Source organism: Mobula birostris, chromosome 19, assembly GCF_030028105.1.
Source record: "Mobula birostris isolate sMobBir1 chromosome 19, sMobBir1.hap1, whole genome shotgun sequence".
NCBI classification, from domain to species: Eukaryota; Metazoa; Chordata; class Chondrichthyes; order Myliobatiformes; family Myliobatidae; genus Mobula; species Mobula birostris.
The window spans coordinates 45,968,563-45,987,323 of NC_092388.1; the positions used below are offsets into that span (position 1 = coordinate 45,968,563).

General features: G+C 36.8%; 1 protein-coding gene across 3 annotated transcripts in view; it reads right to left on the reverse strand.

Annotated features, from left to right (window-relative positions):
- Positions 1-18,761, reverse strand: part of osbpl10b (oxysterol binding protein-like 10b) — a 172,082-nt gene that overhangs the window by 123,383 nt on the left and 29,938 nt on the right. For 2 of the 3 annotated variants that reach the window (XR_011889749.1, XM_072283533.1), the window contains exons 2-3: positions 13,916-14,091; positions 7,751-7,830 (exon numbers count right to left, since the gene is read on the reverse strand). Coding sequence is in view for 2 of the 3 variants with exons in the window: in XM_072283533.1 (XP_072139634.1) it covers positions 7,751-7,830; positions 13,916-14,091 (256 nt within the window). In the remaining variant the exon portion in view is untranslated. Of the gene's footprint in view, positions 1-7,750; positions 7,880-13,915; positions 14,092-18,761 lie in introns of those variants that run through there. The other variant, XM_072283534.1, reaches the window with a different exon arrangement.

Here is an 18,761-nt window from a genome sequence, read left to right on the forward strand (position 1 = left end):
CCTGTTCATGGGAGACCACTGCAGATCATGTGCTCTTTGCCTGAGGGATTGTCACTTTGTTTTATTAAAATGCTGAAACATTCCGGTTGCTGACATTTAAACTGAGGGCTATTTGCCTGGTCTGGTTTAGGTTCTGTGGATGCAAGGAGAGTTTATTTGTTGACTATGTTCATTGAATTGAATATCAATAGTGTTGCAGGCGAACAAAGAGTCACACAACTAGAGAAAGTAACATGATTGTATCAAAGCATAGAGATGGCACCAACAACCCTGCAAATGGGGCTTACAAAAGAGAAATTAAAGCTGATGCTAAGGCTAATCTAATCAAAAGTCTTCAAAAGGAATATAAAACAAATGTGAACAAAATTAAATACCATCAATTAATGATCTTATGAAAATTAAAGAAAATGCCTTACAAATGCAATCTCATCTTGAGGTTTGACTAATCTCTTTGAAGCAGTTGCTAAGCAACATCACATGCTAATCTCATTACTTTCCAAGCTCGAGCAGGAAAGACAAAATAAGATGCTTTTTCAAGCATTGATCGCTATTATAGTGCACTTATAGGGGATGTGAAACAATGGCTGAACCAAACTTGTTATATTGAATGTCATGTTGCTGGAACAATGAATATGTGTCTCACCACCCATCAGACAATGTCTCTCAAATTCCAAGGCATGCTCTGATTACGCATATAGTAGATGACCCACAAGATGACGTGAAACCAAATGACAGTGTGCCTAATGTCAATGCTCAAAGTTCTGCTGCAGGAAGAAAATCTTTTGTACATACAAACTCCTTTGCATGCATTAAAAAAGACAGATTTCATTGCATAAATTGCACGTCATGACTATTGAAGGACAAACATGCACTGGAAGAGCAAGAAGAACAGCAATGGAAAAGGAAGAAACAGCGCAAGTTGGAGGAAGAAATTGATGCACATATGGCTAAAGTTAATACGCTATGGGATTCAAGTATGGCGAGTGCTCCAAGTGCTGCAGCAGGACGGTCCTATGGTGTGAGTTCCTATATTGAAAAGGCACAAAGAAAAACAAAAATACCCAATGTCAATGCTGATTTATTTGTTCCTCAAGTGTCTGTGAAACATGAACAAGACCCCCAAGTGGTAGTTCAGGGTGTATACTAACAGCCTGCACTAATGAGGCATGCTCACAGGGACATTAACTTGCAGCATGGAAACACACTCATTTTAGATGATAGAGGTCAAGATAGTACTATTGATATTATGAGGAAGCAAAATGAAATAACAACTTTATTGGTACAACAGTAACACAATTCATCTTTGCCTAAAAGAGAGATTTTAATTTTCGATGGCGATCCAATGCTGTATCATGCATTTGTGAGGGATTTTGAAGGCAAGACTGATAGCTATAGTGACTGCCTCCATTTCCTTAAACACCAGATATCACCATCCTAGAGAACCTGTCAGAAGTTGACAGCATGTTGACTCTAAGAAAGGATACCTAAAGGCTTTACTACAGAAGCATTTTGGTAATGAACAGAAAATTGCTTCCGCCTACATGTAAAAGGCTCTTTCGTAGGTACCTATCAAATCTGAAGATGTGAAGGCTCTTCAAGACTAGCCTTTTACTTAGAGGCTGTTGCGATGCCATGGAAGAAGAGCAGTACATGTGGTGTGTACCACCATAATGCCCCATATGCTTAGGAATAAATGGAGATCGGTGGTTGTAAACAGCAAGGAAGGCACAACCATAAGATTTCTTTCCCTGACGTTTTTGATTTTATAGAAGGGCAAGTAAAGATTGCTACATACTCAGTGTTTGGGAGTATACAGGATGTAAAACTAAGCCAAAATTTCATCCCAAGGCAAAAGGAAGCAGCTTTGACTCTACTGTAGCCACTGTGAGAAGTAAAGCTACACCTGTACCTGGATCTACAGAACGGAAATGATCTCATCAGCCAAAGGGGTTTGTTTGTTCTGCAAGGGTCAACACACACTGGACTTGTGCGCCCAGCTGGAGAAAAGGGCTTACCGTGAGAAGATTGCTTTCCTAAAAGAGAACTGTGTTGGCTTTGGCTTATTGCGTACTGGAAACATCAGCAAGGATTGAAGGAAGCGTCTTTCATGCAAGGTATGTAGTGGCAAGCATCCTAGCATACTTCATATTCACTCTAACAAAAAGGATGCAGAATCAAAACAAGCCATGAAAGAGCTGGCCACAGCAGAACTTCAGCTGGATGATCCGAAAGACAGGAGGAGTGTTACAATGAATGCCATGCAGATTGAAGAGGAGATGGACGCAGTAACACATATTATTCATCACTTCTCGTCTTGGACCCATTTGAGGAAGACAGTGGCCTGGAAGAACTTGCTCTCGTTTCTTAGTCACAGGAGGCAACAAGTGAACACTGCTCTTACTCAGTCTGACTTTCATGAAGAACAAGGGTATTCTTTGGAGAGAGAGGCCTAGAAAGCCAAAGGTCAGACTGGCCAAGATTGTCTCACAATGGAGGAGCACAAAAGGCTGAAATGGAGATAACTGGGCTTTGCCAAATAAAAAGAATTCCAGATGAATTATCAAGTTTGCAAAGGGGAGAAAGTATGAAAGGAAACATCTTACTTTCAAACTCAATCCTATACTTGAAGATGGTGTCTTGAGGCTTCTTGAGAGTTGGTGATCAGCTTAGTCACCTTTAGACACAGATTCCTTTGTTACTGCACTTCCACACGTTATAGCAAGACGCGAACAGGTTCGTGAACTGCGCTCTGATAACGCGACAGAGTTCGTTGAAGCAAGGCACGAGGTGCAAGAAGCCTTTGGGAAGTAGAATCATTCATAGATCAGCGATGTCCTTCTTCAAAAAGAAATTAAGTGGATTTTTAACCACAAACCTCCACCACCCCAGGCTGGAGGAACATGGGAGAGATTGATCGGGTCTGTGTGAAAGGTCCACAATTCCACCATGAAGGTACAGAATCTTGAAAAACAGGATTTGTGAAGTGGAGGCTATTACTAATGGCCATCCAATTACTAAAGCATCCTCCAATACCAAGGATTTGGAAGCATTAACACCCAGCTATCTGTTGCTTCTAAAGATCTCACCATCCTTACGACCAGGACAGTTCCAAAAGGAAGACATTTATGCTTGTCATAGATGGAAGCGAGTACAATACATGTTAAACTTGTTGTGGAAACAGTGGATCAAGGAGTATTTACCAGTTACAGGAACATCAGAAATGGTCAGGTATAAAATGTAATTTCTTCCCAGGAGATATTGTGTTTATGGTTGACTCATAGATCGAAACTCATAGATCGTGGGAAGAGTCATTCAAGTCTTTTCCAAACAGAAGAGGATTTGTGTGGCAGGTACACATCAAGACCAGATCAGCTGTCTAGACAGGCCTACAACCAAGATCTGTTTTCTACAGGAGGCAGAGGTTAGAGGAGCTACGGCTCTAGACACTTCATGACTTTGACTTCACTTACTGACTTGACAGAGAGTGGTGGAAAAGATCACTCTGTACCAGGCCAAGTGCTGGTAATCTACGGCCTAGATGACTGTAACATGACGACTGGAAGAAAGAAGAAAGAGAACATTTGTATAAATGTTAAGATGATTATCCTTGAAGATTTCATGTCTCCTATTTTAGTAGTACGCGGTTGTAATTATTATGGGGCTAGGATGTAGGAGCCATCTATCTATTTTCTGTCCGTATTATATTTTGTGGCATGTTTAGTTTGGTAATTTGTCATGCGGGTTGGGGCATGGTAGAAGCAAGTATGTATAGTTATGTATTCTCACTTTCTTTTAGTTTTTGTTTGGTCTAGTGGAGAGGGGTTGAGCCACAGATAATGATATTTTTTGACTGCTAAATGGAACAGTATTCACTAATTGGGACGTTATTGGAACATTAACTAAACTGCTAACTTCACTTTAATACACATGGCTATTTAGAATGCTTACGCTGATTTGGAATGCTAAGATCGCTATATTGCTAATTTCATTTTGTTAGTTCTTTTTTGTTATAAGATTGTTCGTCTTTGCTGGTTTCATAATAAAGGCTTAAATGTACCTTTTCTGATTTTGGAACTGTTATTTGCAAGCACGTCATACAGTGTCGATCTCCTGGCTTAGTCTCTCAGCAGTTTTGGTTTGTTTTAAAGCAATCACTATAGACAACAAACCCTTAGCCCAATACTCAAGTTGCATTGATTCCAAGAGCAAATTTGTCCTTATACAAATCTCATTTGATAATCATAGCATTCAGTAATCTTTTAACTATAATTTGCCAAACGATTTACCCTGTTGAATGCAGTACAGTACCTGCATTTTATTTTTTCATTTCATAAACAGCATTACAAAATCTCTGAACACCATTTTAAATTTTTAAAAAATTCTCCTTCCTACCTTAGTTCATCACCTCTTATTTCCACAATTCTTTCTGGCATAGGAAGAGATCATTTTGGCCTCCAAGTGTGCTCGCAGAGCGGATTCCCCCACTAATTTTCCCTGAAACATATTGTTTCCACTTTCTTATCAACTCCTCCCAGATTATAAACTCTAAGGGCAATTTACAACACCCAAATAATCTCCAATCTGCATAGCTTTGTGATGTGGAAGCACGCCAGAGAATCTGGGTGAAACCTGAACTGTGAGAACGTGCAAAAATCCATCAAAGCACAATTGGAGGTTAAAATTAAACCTAGCTTACAGGAGCTATGGCACAATTCTGCCAGCTACACATACTGTGCCATTTTATAGTCAATCTGGAATCTTCTTACCTATTTATTTTACCCATTTCATCTGCAAAGTTGCACTGTCTTTTGATCTGTCATTAAAGTTATGAATATATGACAACCACAGATTGATCTGCATGACACCACATAATAAAGAGTCAGTAACTTAAAAATAACCCATTTTCAACCTCTCACTGCTTCAGGCGGAAGTTCCCACTCGCTTCAAATAGGCAACAATTATACAAGTGCCTAAGAAGAATAATGTGAGCTGCCTTAATGACTATCATCTGGTAGCACTCACATCTACAGTGATATAATACTTTGAAAGGTTGGTCATGACTAGACTGAACTCCTGCCTCAGCAAGGACCTGAACCCATTGCAATTTGCCTATCACCACAATAGGTCAACGGCAGACACTATCTCAATGGCTCTCCACACATCTTTAGACCACCTGGACGACACAAACACCTACGTCAGGATACTGTTCATCCACTATAGCTCAGCATTTAATACCATCATTCCCATAATCCTGATTGAGAAGTTGCAGAACCTGGGCCCCTGTACCTCCCTCTGCAATTGGATCCTCAACTTCCTAAATGGAAGACCACAATCTGTGCAGATTGGTAATAACATATCCTCCTCGCTGATGATCAATACTGACACACCTCAGGGGTGTGTGCTTAGCCTACTGCTCTACTCTCTATATACACATGACTGTGTGGCTAGGCAGAGCTCAAATACCATCTATATATTTGCTGATGATACAGCAATTGTTGGTAGAATCTCAAGGGGTGACGAGAGGGCATACAGGAGTGAGATATGCCAACTGGTGGAGTGGTGGCGCAGCAAAAACCTGGCACTCAACATCAGTAAGATGAAAGAGCTGATTGTGGACTTCAGGAAGAGTAAGATGAAGGAACACAAACCAATCCCCATAGAGGGGTCAGAAGTGGGGAGAGTGAGCAGTTTCAAGTTCCTGGGTGTCAAGATCTCCAACAATCTAACCTGGTCCCAACGTATCAATGCAGTTATAAAGAAGGCAAGACTTCATTAGGCGTTTGAAGACATTTGGCATATCAACAAATAAACTCAAAAAATTTTATAGATGTAGCTTGGAGAGCATTCTGACAGGCTGCATCACTGTCTGGTATGGGGGGATGGATACTGCACAGGATCGAAAGAAGCTGCAGAGGATTGCAAATCTTTTCAGCTCCATCTTGGGTACTAGCCTACAAAGTACCCACGACATCTTCAGGGAGCGGTGTCTCAGAAAGGCAGCATCCATTATTAAGGACCTCCAGCATCCAGGGCATGCCCTTTTCTCACTGTTACCATCAGGTAGAAGGTACAGAAGCCTGAAGGCACACACTCAGCGATTCAGGAACAGCTTCTTCCCCTCTGCCATCCGATTCCTAAATGGCCATTGAATCCTTGGAGACTACCTCACTTTTTTAAATATACAGTATTTGTTTTTTGCATGTTTTTAATCTATTCAATATACATATACAGTAATTGATTTACTTTTTTTTCCTCTCTTCTATATTATGTATTGCACTGAACTGCTCCTGCTGTTAACAAATTTCACGTCACATGCCGGTGATAATAAGCCTGATTCTGATTCTCATTTATTTTAGTCACTGCTTTGTACATAACTAATCCTTTATCTGTGTTTACATTTACCCCAAATTCACAAGCTATATTGTATACTGTACTTTATATAATACCTTATCAAATATCTTTTGAAAATTCAAACATACTATACCTTCTGACTTCTCATTTATGTCTATGCTGGTATTACCCTCAGAAAGCTATTAACTTTGTTAAACATAGTTTTCCCAAATAAAGGAAACAGTGAGACTATAAACATCAAAATTACAAAGAACTAGGGTAATACTCAAAACACGATCCTGAAAGAGAGTACTGGATAAGTTGAATTGTTAAGGCTGTATGAGTAAGCGAGCAGGGAAATGGTGTGGAGATGAAAAAGATTCGGCTAAGCCATAAATGAGTTATCTTAAGGAGAGCTGCTGCTATTATAGTAAGCCATAAGACGTGTTATATGTCTTTGATCTATCTTACTGGACCTAAAGGAAACAAAGTTAGTTTCTCAATTCTAAAATGCCTTATTCATCCATTGCCCAATGCAACATGGTTATGTAGCCATGAATAAACCATCACACACATTGTCAAATATTCATATTTGAAAACAACATGCTAGATCCAAAGTCTACATCTATTTGTTGATATCAAACAGAAAAACCTTAAAAATAAAAAGTGATAATCATTTAAGGCATTTAGCAAATTTAGCAAACATAGTCATGGACAAATAGTCCTTAAATTTAAATAATGGATAATTTAAAACATTACTTTTAAGAGTTATGAACCAACCTCATTGGTAATTACATTGAAACAAGTTTCGCACAAGTTTCTGGCCATAATTGTGGTTTATATTTAATTTTGTTTTATACAAAAAACCCTCCAAGGCATTCAAATTATTTATATTTGTTTTGTAATTTTAAAAATTCTCATATAGTGGGCATTACTTGGCAGGCATTCATTACCCATTCTAAATTACATAAAAGGTGGCAGTGGGCTGCTATCAGCTTAGACCTGAGCAGTTTGTAACAACCAAGTTGTTTGGCAGGGCATTTCAGTGGGCAGCCACAACATTTGCTGGTCTGCAGATAAAAAAAGAAAAAGGGAGAAGGAATCACAAAAAATATAATTAGTGAACTTGATGATTTTTAATCATGTTGTGATTTCATTATGAATACAGTACCAGCTTTTCTAGATTAATTTAATCCACTGAATTTAAATTTCTTATCCACTGTGGTACTCCTTCTTACTGCAAATCAGTAATTTAGGCCTCTGGATTACTAGTGCAGTAATGTAACCACTTTACCAATGGTCCTTCATATTTGATAGAAACAGAAGTAGTGTAAGCTTTAAATGCTAATATTGTGCATTTTAGATCACAATGTCAGAGTGGGGTATAGCATTTTGGTTCTCCAATACAGTAACCCTTTACCTTGGCATTATTGTCTGTGTGGTGCTTGGCAGTAGCCTGAAGCTGGTTCACCCAGTAGAATCTCTCTTTGGCATCTCCCGCTGTAGTGCAGAAAGTAGACATACAAGAAAAAAAAAGATGCCGAGTTTTCTTTTAAAAAGAAAGTACAGTTATAAAGAATGGCAGATGAAAACAAAATAGTACAATCTATACTAAGCATTTTTATTAAATATTTGTAAATAGCTTAAACGAGTAAACCAGCTGTGATTACACAAAATAGGCAACTGTAAAATCAGATCTGATGAATACAAAACAATACCAAGGCCTTTCTAAAATTAGGCAGATCCAGATTTGAAATATCAAAATATGCAAAATATAATGGATGGACAATCACTAATTGGGTCTAAAACATTTGTAATTATAATACTTTATAAACCTGAAATATGTTAATTTTCTAAATTAGTACCACTTTACTTCTGCATTAAATCTCACTCTTAATAATTTCACATATAGTCTATTTTAAATCTTTTTCTATGCTAATAAAATCAATGTATCAGGTATTATTATTCTTTATATACTTTTTCTAATGTAAGTATATCTTATTAACCGATGGCCAAAGCCAACACCATGCTTCTGTGACATAATCAGTTTCTTTAAAAAGCTTTAGCATATCTACTGAAGACTTGTAAAACTAGAAACAATATGAACCATAAAAATACTTAAGGCATTTATAGATAACTCTTTAATCTATGATTGCAATAGAGGCATGGACTCAATTGCTTGAAATGGGTCAACACCATCAAAACAATCAACTCTTGACTTAAAAATTTATGTTTGCATGTGTTCATTATTGGTATCAAGCATGATTTCTGACTTATATCCTATGCCTACCTGTCCTTGTATCTGGTTATGTTTACTAAGGAATCAGCCATTCTTACCAAGTCCATTTTTAAATTACTTTTTATAATAATAAATTATACCTTTGTTTAATACTTTCTAATTTATTATGCATTAATTAGAAATAGATTTAATGCCATTGCAACATCGTTCAATCCTTACCACAATACCCAGTTTTTAAACCTGCAGACCCATCTTGAGAAAATACTCAACAATCTACTATATTTGTACTATAGCATACAAGATAAACAAATCTTAGCTCATGATGCATCATGGGACACTGAGTTGCAGCTCTGCCTCAAGCTAACCATGTTAATGAGTGACTGAAGATAGATCACAGAATGCCAAATTTGGATACAGCCTGTAAATCAAAAGTTGAGCAAAATCTGAGAACATTTTGAGAAGATTAAATATGATTAACAATGTGGAATATTCTATACAAGTATATCTTCACACCTTCATAAAATAATAGTAAAACACATAAGAGAAAAAAAAAGGCCACTTAGCTCATCTAGACCATGCTAATAGAAAAGGAACTAGACAGTCAAATGAGACATACATAGTAAATGGCAGAGCCCCAAACATTGTGGATGAAACAGACAGACCTAGGATACCATGGTTCCCTGAAAGTGGCAAGATGACTGTGTGGATTTGGTGGGGTGAAGGGTCTATTTCCATGTTGTCTCTCTTTATGATCCTATAATTCCACTATGATGTTAAAGTCATACGTCATGCATGCCTTCATCAGAGGAGGCATCAAATACGAAAGTTTGGACATCATGTTACAACTTTTCAAAACATTGCTTAGGCCACCTATGTGTGCAATTCTGGTCGCCACACTAGAAAAAGCATGTGATTACACTGGAGAAGCTGTGGTAGAGATTCAGCAGGAGGCTGCTTAGATTGGAAGGTTCATTCATATTAAGGATAGGCTGAGTTTGTTTTCACTGGAGTAGAAGAGGCTGATAGATAACCTCAAACAATCCTCATGAAGGGTCTCAGCCCAAAGTGTCAAATGTTTTTTTCATTTCCATAGATTCTGCCTGACTTGCTGAGTTCCTTGAACATTTTGTGTATGTTGCTGAGGGGGAACACGATAAAAGTATATAAATTTTTGAGAGACCTAGGTAAAGTAAGTGGGAAGAATCTCTTTATCATAATGGGGTGTACAAAACAAAAGGGAACTGCTTTGAGGCAAGACAGAATGGGGGGGAATCAGAAAATAGGATTCTTCACTGAAAGAATGGTTATAATGGAATAACTAACAGTGCCCGAGGTGGTGTTGGAAACAGATATAATCCAAACATTTCTTACGCACCTGATCAGCCACTTAAATAGCTATGGCAAAGAAGACTCCAAGCTTAATGTGGGTGAGTTGATGTAGTAGAATGGATACAATAGTATGTATGGATGTGATGGGCCAAAGGGACCTGTTGCTGTTTTGCAACTCTTACGACTTTATGACATCCTTTCATCCATCATCTGGGTGAAATCTATAATTCCTCATCTTTCACCTATTCCTTCTAACCCTTTTCCCCAGGTTTTTAATGCCTCCATTAAGAGAAAATGGTTCTTCCCCATTTAATGGTTTTAGGCTTCTCTTACAACTTTAAACCTCTTTGTTGCTTTCTCCATTCCAAATGAAAACTTTCCTGATGTTATCAATATTTCTCCAATGCTAAAATGTTTTTGTTCTGACAATATCTCACAAATCTCTTACATACTCTCCAGTGCAATTGCATCATGCCAGTAATGCAGTGACCAGAACTGAACACTGTACTCAAGCTGTGCTTTTACTAATTAACAGCTTGTCCTGACGCAGAATACTCATCAACTATTACCTTTCATTTTCTGCCATTAGCCAGTTTGAGTCTTATTTGCCCCTTTTTTTTCTCAGATTATGTAGGTTTCTACTTATATCTAAAAATTAGTCAGTCATATGGAATCTTGACAAAAGTCTTGCAGAAATTTATGTGGACGACAATAAACTCACCATCCTCATAAATCCTACCACCACAAAAGATTCAATGAAGTTCATCTGTTTTGGCCCTTCCATTATAAATCCATGTTGCCCATTAATGATTAACTTTTTCCTTTCCAAATGAGGGTTACTGCCAAGCTTCAGAATTGATTCTAATAACTTGGCAACTATTAAAGTTTAATTGTTCATTATCTTCTCCCTTTTAAAACATTGATACAATGTATTGGAAGAATGTAACCAGAAAGGATTGGAAAATAAAAGTATAGCTTATGGTTTTTCCTCCGTTATTTTAATTAACAGCCTAGAGATTTTTTAAATCTGTGTTTGGAAATTTTTGTTTTAAGGTTCTTACTCATTATGTTTGTCCAACTTGAAGTTTTACACTCTTCCTTGACTACAATGTTGCCATCTTTTTTTTAAACAACAAAATGTATCCACAACACAAAGATCCTCACTCACATCGACTGTCATTATTTAGATCATATTTTACTCCCCAGCAAGCCTACCTCTCTGCATGTACTTCTTTATGCTCGTTATGCAATTATGAAACAGCTTTGGACCTACAGTATTTAAATCTGTAATACGATAGTCACTCAGTGGATTTCCTAAAATTCTACTTGCAGTGAAGAAGCTTCTTGTATCAGGAGTCAAATGGCACTATACAAAATAAAATGACACACACATCTTAACCCATTCATTCTCCATCCATATAAGACCAAGGCAACATCTTTTAAATTTTAATATTTATCTTCTTCGATATCCAAAAGTTAGCTACGAGGAAGCTGACATTGCTGTGGTGAACATTTTGCCAGTCAGAAATCCATAATCGTTTCAGTAATTAGATGTTATGTGGCAACATAAATAAAGCCATAAAACTATGGAAGATCTTGCTTAAAGCAATTTAATACCAGATGCCCCGTCCACAGGTTTCTATCACGATGTATCCATGTTTGTATCAAATAATTATCTTGCTAACCCTCAACAACGGTCTCTGTATGAGGAAATAGTTTATATTCTAATAATTCCCCAAATAAGCAAAAATCTCCTTCCTCTTTATTCTTTCTGATAACTCCATTTTCTTGATTCATCAACTCCTCACCCTGACAACTTAACCCTCACTCTTCAGAGGTTTACAACGTACAAGGTTCCCAATACAGTTATTCACTTTAGCAAAATAATTTCAGTCACTCCACACGACTTCTAATTCTGGCATTGTTCTGATGAACCTAGCATGTACTTATGACTTTTATCAGTTTAAAAATCTAAGATTTGTTGTCCATAAATTTACCCAACTCTCAACAAACAGATTGGACAAATGTATTCTTGGCTCTTCCCTATTGTAGTACATGCTTTCATGGTTTTAATTATTTTCATTCACTCTTCAAGTATTGCATTTACTTGCAAATATCCCTCTATTTCTTCATACTTTCTCCTCTTCAAGTATTGCATTTACTTGCAAATATCCCTCTATTTCTTCATACTTTCTCCTATTTTAGTGGAAAAGAAAATCTTTTTCATGAGATGATATATGCCAGCTGTGTAGTATTCTGCTGGGTTGCATCCATCATGGGTCAAAATGTTTGTTGACCATCTATTTTGTATCAAAAACTCAATATCATTCTTGAGTCTGTCCAAAGCATCCAGATAGGGAGAGTAAAATCTCCTTCAGTGCAGGTTTCTACTGTATGATATTTACAATTAATTTCTACCCGTTAAATCCATAAACCTTAATCTGCTTTCCAGTCCATCAATTTTCGATCAATACAAGTCGATTACTTATCAATCATCTGATATTCCTTGTAAGAGGACGCATAAAGCAGGTCATGAAATACATTCAGAAAGTCTAAGTACATAAACCTAAACCATACCCAATTCTACTACTTGGCCAAAACACCTTGCCTTTAACACTGACTGTAAACATCAGCTCCAATTCTATGTTCACAGATGGCATTCAACTGTGTATCTACAACTACTTGCTTTATTGTTTTTAACATAATGATGTTCATGAGATAGTAACACTTCCACATATCATAAATTTTAAATCACTATTTATGGATTTCAAGTGTTTACCCAAAGGTATTATTCAATTAAAAGTCTTGATAGGATGGTTAAGATTATGGCAATGTTTTCATTAAACTTTCAAACAATTTGCATCCATAAGAACTAAGACGATGCTCATGGCTGTTCACTTTCTAGGCAAGAGGATGGTACATAATCATTAATAATCATACTGTTAAGGGTTTATGTTGTTAATTACCATTTTAATGCGCTTAACAGTCAATTAAAATGTAAATATTACAACATGATGTGCTGGAAGATAAGCACAAAATTCTAATTCAAACAGGAGATCAGCCAGAAATAACACACTCTGTCACATTTATTTTAGATTTGTATATTAATATCAGTGCCTACCATTAAGTCATCATTATTGTTGCTTCTAAATCTGTACATTATATACAGAGAGATTGTGAGAATTTTTGTTTTGGAAAAAGGAGAAACTCTCTAATTTAAAGAATGGCAAAAGAAAAATACATTTTAAAAGAGAACTCTACAAAAGAAAACCTTCCAAGTTGAAACTTGTGATAGGACCAACTACAATAGAGTAGTTAGAACTGATAGTATGGGGGAGGAAGTGCTGGTATTCTTTTGATGCAATACATTTTAAATCTATTTCATCTTTTGCTTAAGGATTGTTGTATGTAGGAATCTGAAAATTCCTATTCTTCAATTACACATACATACGCACACATTGTACATTTTCCCAAACTTACTCAGTGGTTTTATTTAGATACTGTTTTAAATAATTTCCATATCATTTCAAAATCTTCTTCATCATCAAACATAACTAACTTTACACTGAGGCACAAGAAGATTGCGAGCTTCTTAAAAGTTCAAAGTACGAGATCTTCTAATTTAAAAAATATTTGTATCTTTCTCCCTCAAACACTTCTTTGCTTCAGGATGGGAATATTTCCAATTATAAACAGTGTTTTTTCTCCTTTCTGAGAATCAACATTCCAAGTCTCCAACTGCTTAAGAGACTCCTCCAATTATGGATCGCTGTTTTTATTTCATAAATTTGAACTTTCTGAAAACAAAAATTGAATCATCAAATTCAAGTGCATGCTTCTTTACAAACAATTTCATAAACTGAAATAAGACTAACAATCATAAAAGTGAAATTCATATAGAATCATATCTCATACATATACTTTTCTAACATGCTTACAATCACTGAAGTTCTCAGGATTTTCAAGAATAAAATTGATGCAGTATTTTCTTATTTAAAATATAATAGTGTTCAGTACCTCTGAGTTTATACAGTTCACCACTGGCAGCTTGAACTATAAACATGTGAGAAACTTCATCACTGAACGAGATCACTGCACCAGACAAATATAGAACTCCTCGTGGCTTCTGACCTTTGCACTGCTCATTTACAAAGTATTGCAGTACGCCCAACTCGCAGTTCAGAACAAAATACCTGCATCACAAAAATATTCTGCATTAATATTTACATCAGCAACTCATTTGTCAGATTATGCAATACATTGTATACCACAAAAATATATTTCTACTTTTCTTTTATATTCAAGTGTTGTGGGTTTTGCAGGCTACACCAGCACTTAATTTCCCACCCACATTGCCCTTGAAAAGTTGGGGCTCAGCTGCCGTCTTAAACTACTGCAGTCCTTGTGTTGTGAATACACCCACAATGCTGGTAGAGAGCGTTCCAGGATTTTAACCCAATAACTTTCAAGGAACAACAATATATTTCCAAGTCAAGACTGCGTGTGCTTTGGAGCTGATAATGCACCTATGTTTTTAATGTCCTTGTCCTTCTAACTAGAAGAGGATATGGGTTTGGAAGTGCTTTCTAAGGAGCCTTTTTTAAGTTGCTGCAGTGCATCATGCAGTACAAACTGCTGCTACTGTGCATCAATGGTGAAATGAGTGAATGGTTATGAATGAGGTGCCTATCAAGCAGCTGCTATGTCCTGTATGGTATCAGGCTTCTTGAGTGGAGTTGAAGCTGCTCTCATCCAGCTAAGTACAAGGTCCTGACTTGAACCTTGTAGACAGTGGGCAGACTTTAGGGAATTGAATGGCAAGTTACCCACCGCAGGATTCCTAGCCTCTGACCTGCTCTTATAGCCCCCACTGTGTACATGGCTACTCCACTTCCATTTGAGGTGACTGGTAACACATAGGATATTGATAGTGGGGTATTAGGTTGAGGATACATTCTGCACAGGCATGGAAAATGCTTAATTTTTCAAAGTAATGAATGCGCTTAAATTAGTAAAGAGGACAATTATTTAAATTTAAACTTTTAGAGAAAGCATAATCTCCCGAATCATGGTGTTTATGTGTGGGCCAGCAAGGCACTGAGGCTCTCCACCTCAGTGAGGTATGAGTTCATAAGCCCTTATATTGTACTTCACTATTGGATGTTGCAAAGATATAAGATATGGTCCAAAAAAAAGTGAGACTTCATATTTAGTCATCCCTTCCCAAATTTTAGACCTTCAATTTCTGGTAGCTCCAAATTGAATTTTGAACTGAAAGCAACATCTTCCTCACTACACTAACTGCTTTTGCAAGATGCCATCTTCACTAAATGGGGCATTTAGAGTTCTGCAATGTTCAATTCCAATGCAAAATCTTACATTGTATGAAGTATATTAACAAGGCTGGTTTAACAGATACCTGTGAGAGTGCAGTGCACTAAATTTATATATTGCTGTATTGGTTACGTACTTGTTTTAACTGAAGAACTCATTTGAACCATGCAATAAAGTCCATATTTGTGTTAAAAACCTTCTAACAAATAACTGCTTTTTTCTGCTTGTTCCCACGTAGCTCTTGATTTGATTTTGTCCCCTATTTGCTAAAAATTTTTGTCCCTTCCCATCTTAATAGGGCAGCATCTTATGTTTATATTTTCATAGTTGTATGCAAATCTCAATACGAGCAACAACAGAACAAACTTACTATAGTTTTAAAGAATTAATTCTTCCACAACAGAGCTGGTGATATGTAAAAGAGAAACCAGAAGCCTAGAATGTTCCATTTATTTATTTCATTTTAGAATTGCTAGGAACTAAACTGGAGCCAGTAAACTTCCAAAACCTCTATTAAATATGTAACAGCACAAAGGCTATGAATAAATATACAGTATGAATGTCTGAAAAGAAAATGTACAATTAGAGTGAAGAATGCAAAAGAACTATCCCACAGCATTGCAAGATCACTGCAGTATTGTGGAACACCAAATATTTTTCAAAGCAGCAAAATGTTTTGTCAATAGAAATACTAAAGAACAATGACACAAGGTAAATTTGTAGCACAACTTGGTAAAATCAAAGATGTGGGTCACCTCCTTTTCTTTACTATTACTCTTTCTAAATAGCACAGCTCAATTTCATTATCACTTGGCATATTACTTTACAATACATGAAAAGTTTGCAGTTAAATTGGAAAAATAAATTTTTAAAACATTTTGGACGGTATGTAGCCACAAGAAAACATTTTCTCAGATTTAATTTGTTTTATCTGAAGACATTACACAAGCTATAAATTGTGATATTTCGAGATCTACTACAAAATCTTGGGTTGAAATAATAAATCATAATATAATTTTACCTTGTAAATAGAGAAATGTGGTATATCTACAATGGTGAAAAAATTTAAAAGTCACAAATTATACACAATTAAAAACTGGGAATAAACTGTTGGAAATAAGTGAGTTTGAAAAGAAGAAAAGTTTAAAACAAATACTTTAATATCAGAATAACTAGGATGACTTGTCAATTTTGCAAGTTAAACTCAGCTCTGATTCAAAGCTACCTTTCAAAAAGTTATCTTCCTTCCCGAACTTCATTTCAAAAGCCCCAATTCCTGCTACTTTAATAGTTGTAGAAGCCATGTTTCTGAAAATAAATGCAACGATGCAAAAGCAAGCATGTTTGAGCACAGCAAATAACCGAAGTTTTTTTCTCAAACAAGAGAAAATCTGCAGATGCTGGAAATCCATGCAAAACACACAAAATGCTGGAGCAACTTGAGCATTTCGTGTCTGTTGCAAATTTTTTTCTTCTATTTTTCCCACTTTTAGCTCTCTCAAAAAGAGTATTTTAGCCCTTTGACAGGTAATGGCAAAGAAAAAAATGCAATTATAGTAAATAAATGCTGTTTACATTAAAATTCTTTTGGGAAATGAAGTAAACAGGAGCACTTTACCTATTTGATATTCATTAATATTGGCTCCTAATATGAAAATTAAGTTTATAGGTGGGTCACTCGAACAACTGATGTAAAGTATAAATTGCTGGAAAAGTTGTTTCAGAAAGGATGTGGCTTATTTAAAACCATATATGGAGTTGAGTGGAGAGGAGGGAAAGGAAAATGAATATATAAGGTCAGAGTACAAATATATTAATGGAAATAGTTAAACTGTGCAGAACTGCAGCTTAAAGCTATCTAGACAGGGAGCTTCTCCAATGTCTGGATCAAAGTTCAATTGATAAATGTAACAAAATCTACTTACTGGTTGGGGGTCGGGGAGGAGGGAATGTAGCCATTTGTATGAAGTCACATAACCATATAAAAGAGTGGTTCCCAAGGTGGGCAATATTGGCCCCCCCAGGGGTGGTGGGACTTTCTGAGGGGGAGCTGGGAGGCACTCAGTAGATAGGGAGGCAGCTGAGGGATTAAAGGCTTCATTTAGGGAATGGAATATTATAAACATTTGATCCTCAGCGCCTCAATTAACGGCAAAGATCACTTAATCACCTCATCGCTTGCTAACCTACCGTTTTCTTAGGCTTTGCTCAAAGTGTGTTTTAGTTGTTGAATGTGGCACTTCTGTATTTTGCACATCATGAGAAATCTGGACTGAAGAGACAGTGTTATTCCCTGGCCCGGCCCGCACATTATTGCCATTCAATACTGTAGTACAGTGTTAGCTAGTACCATACCCATACATTAATCACACATTAGATACAATTCCTGTGAATTAAGGTATGATGATCAATGGGTATAGAATCTGCCTTTTCGAATGGTCTTGACCACATTTCCCTAGTCCATGACCCAACCAAGATATCGCTGCCCCAATTTATGTACTTCAGGCAGACAGTCAGGTTTTGTCTAAACTATTATGATGGCATAACTTTCCCCTTTATTGATTGCAGTGCTTCAGGTTGGACTTATTGGAAAATGCAAATGCATGCATTGTATTTTCTATGTATTACAGTATTTACTCAATAGTATTTACTCAAATGCACACATTGTATTTTCTGTATTTACTATGTAACCACTGCTAGCTCAATAGAAGGTATTCACTATGTAGCCATGACTTTTGACCTGTTCACTATTAATTCATGAAGAGAACTAGAATGAAACCAAGTAGAAAGATAACAGTGGCGAGTAAGGTGATGAAATATGTGGCAGTATGTCAACACAAGACTAAATAAGAAATAACTGTGGTTAGGGAATGAGAGGACATATGGTCTAAAATGTAAACTAAGACATAATTAAGTTGGGAGTAAAACAATAGTGGAAAGTCGAGAGCGGATATATTGATGATATGTAATCACAGGCCGACTGGATATGATAATATGATAGGAATATTGCTATAAAAAATGCTGTATACAAGTCTCGACGGGCAGTCGGCTACTAGCTTTCTGATTGTCTCAGCTTTGATTTGCAAATTAAAGTTTAAAACGTCTTGACCAGTTTTCTGCGTCTCCTTGTCGTTTGTGAGAAACGAGAAACCACGACAAAATTGGTGTCACAAACAGGATCGGATAGAGACCCGCGAGGAAAGGAACTGCAGATTGGGACGCTTCCCGGTCCCTCGGGGACCCTCACGGGGCTAACAGAATTAAGGGTGCACCCAAAGAAAAAAGGTAAGCGCTTTTTGCGATAATTCGGACTAAGAATTCTGTTGGTTTTGGGGGGTCTCGGGAACTCAGAAGTGTGAAGCAACTGCCGAAGGGTCTCTCCAATCCAAAGAATCTGGCAGAATTGGGGATAAAAGGAGGCTCAGAGGATTAATCAAGAGCACGGCAGTGGGGGTAAGTACGAATAAAGTAATAATAAGTTAAGTAAGAAAATTCCACGTGGTGTTGGTAAGTCCCTGTGGATACCGCT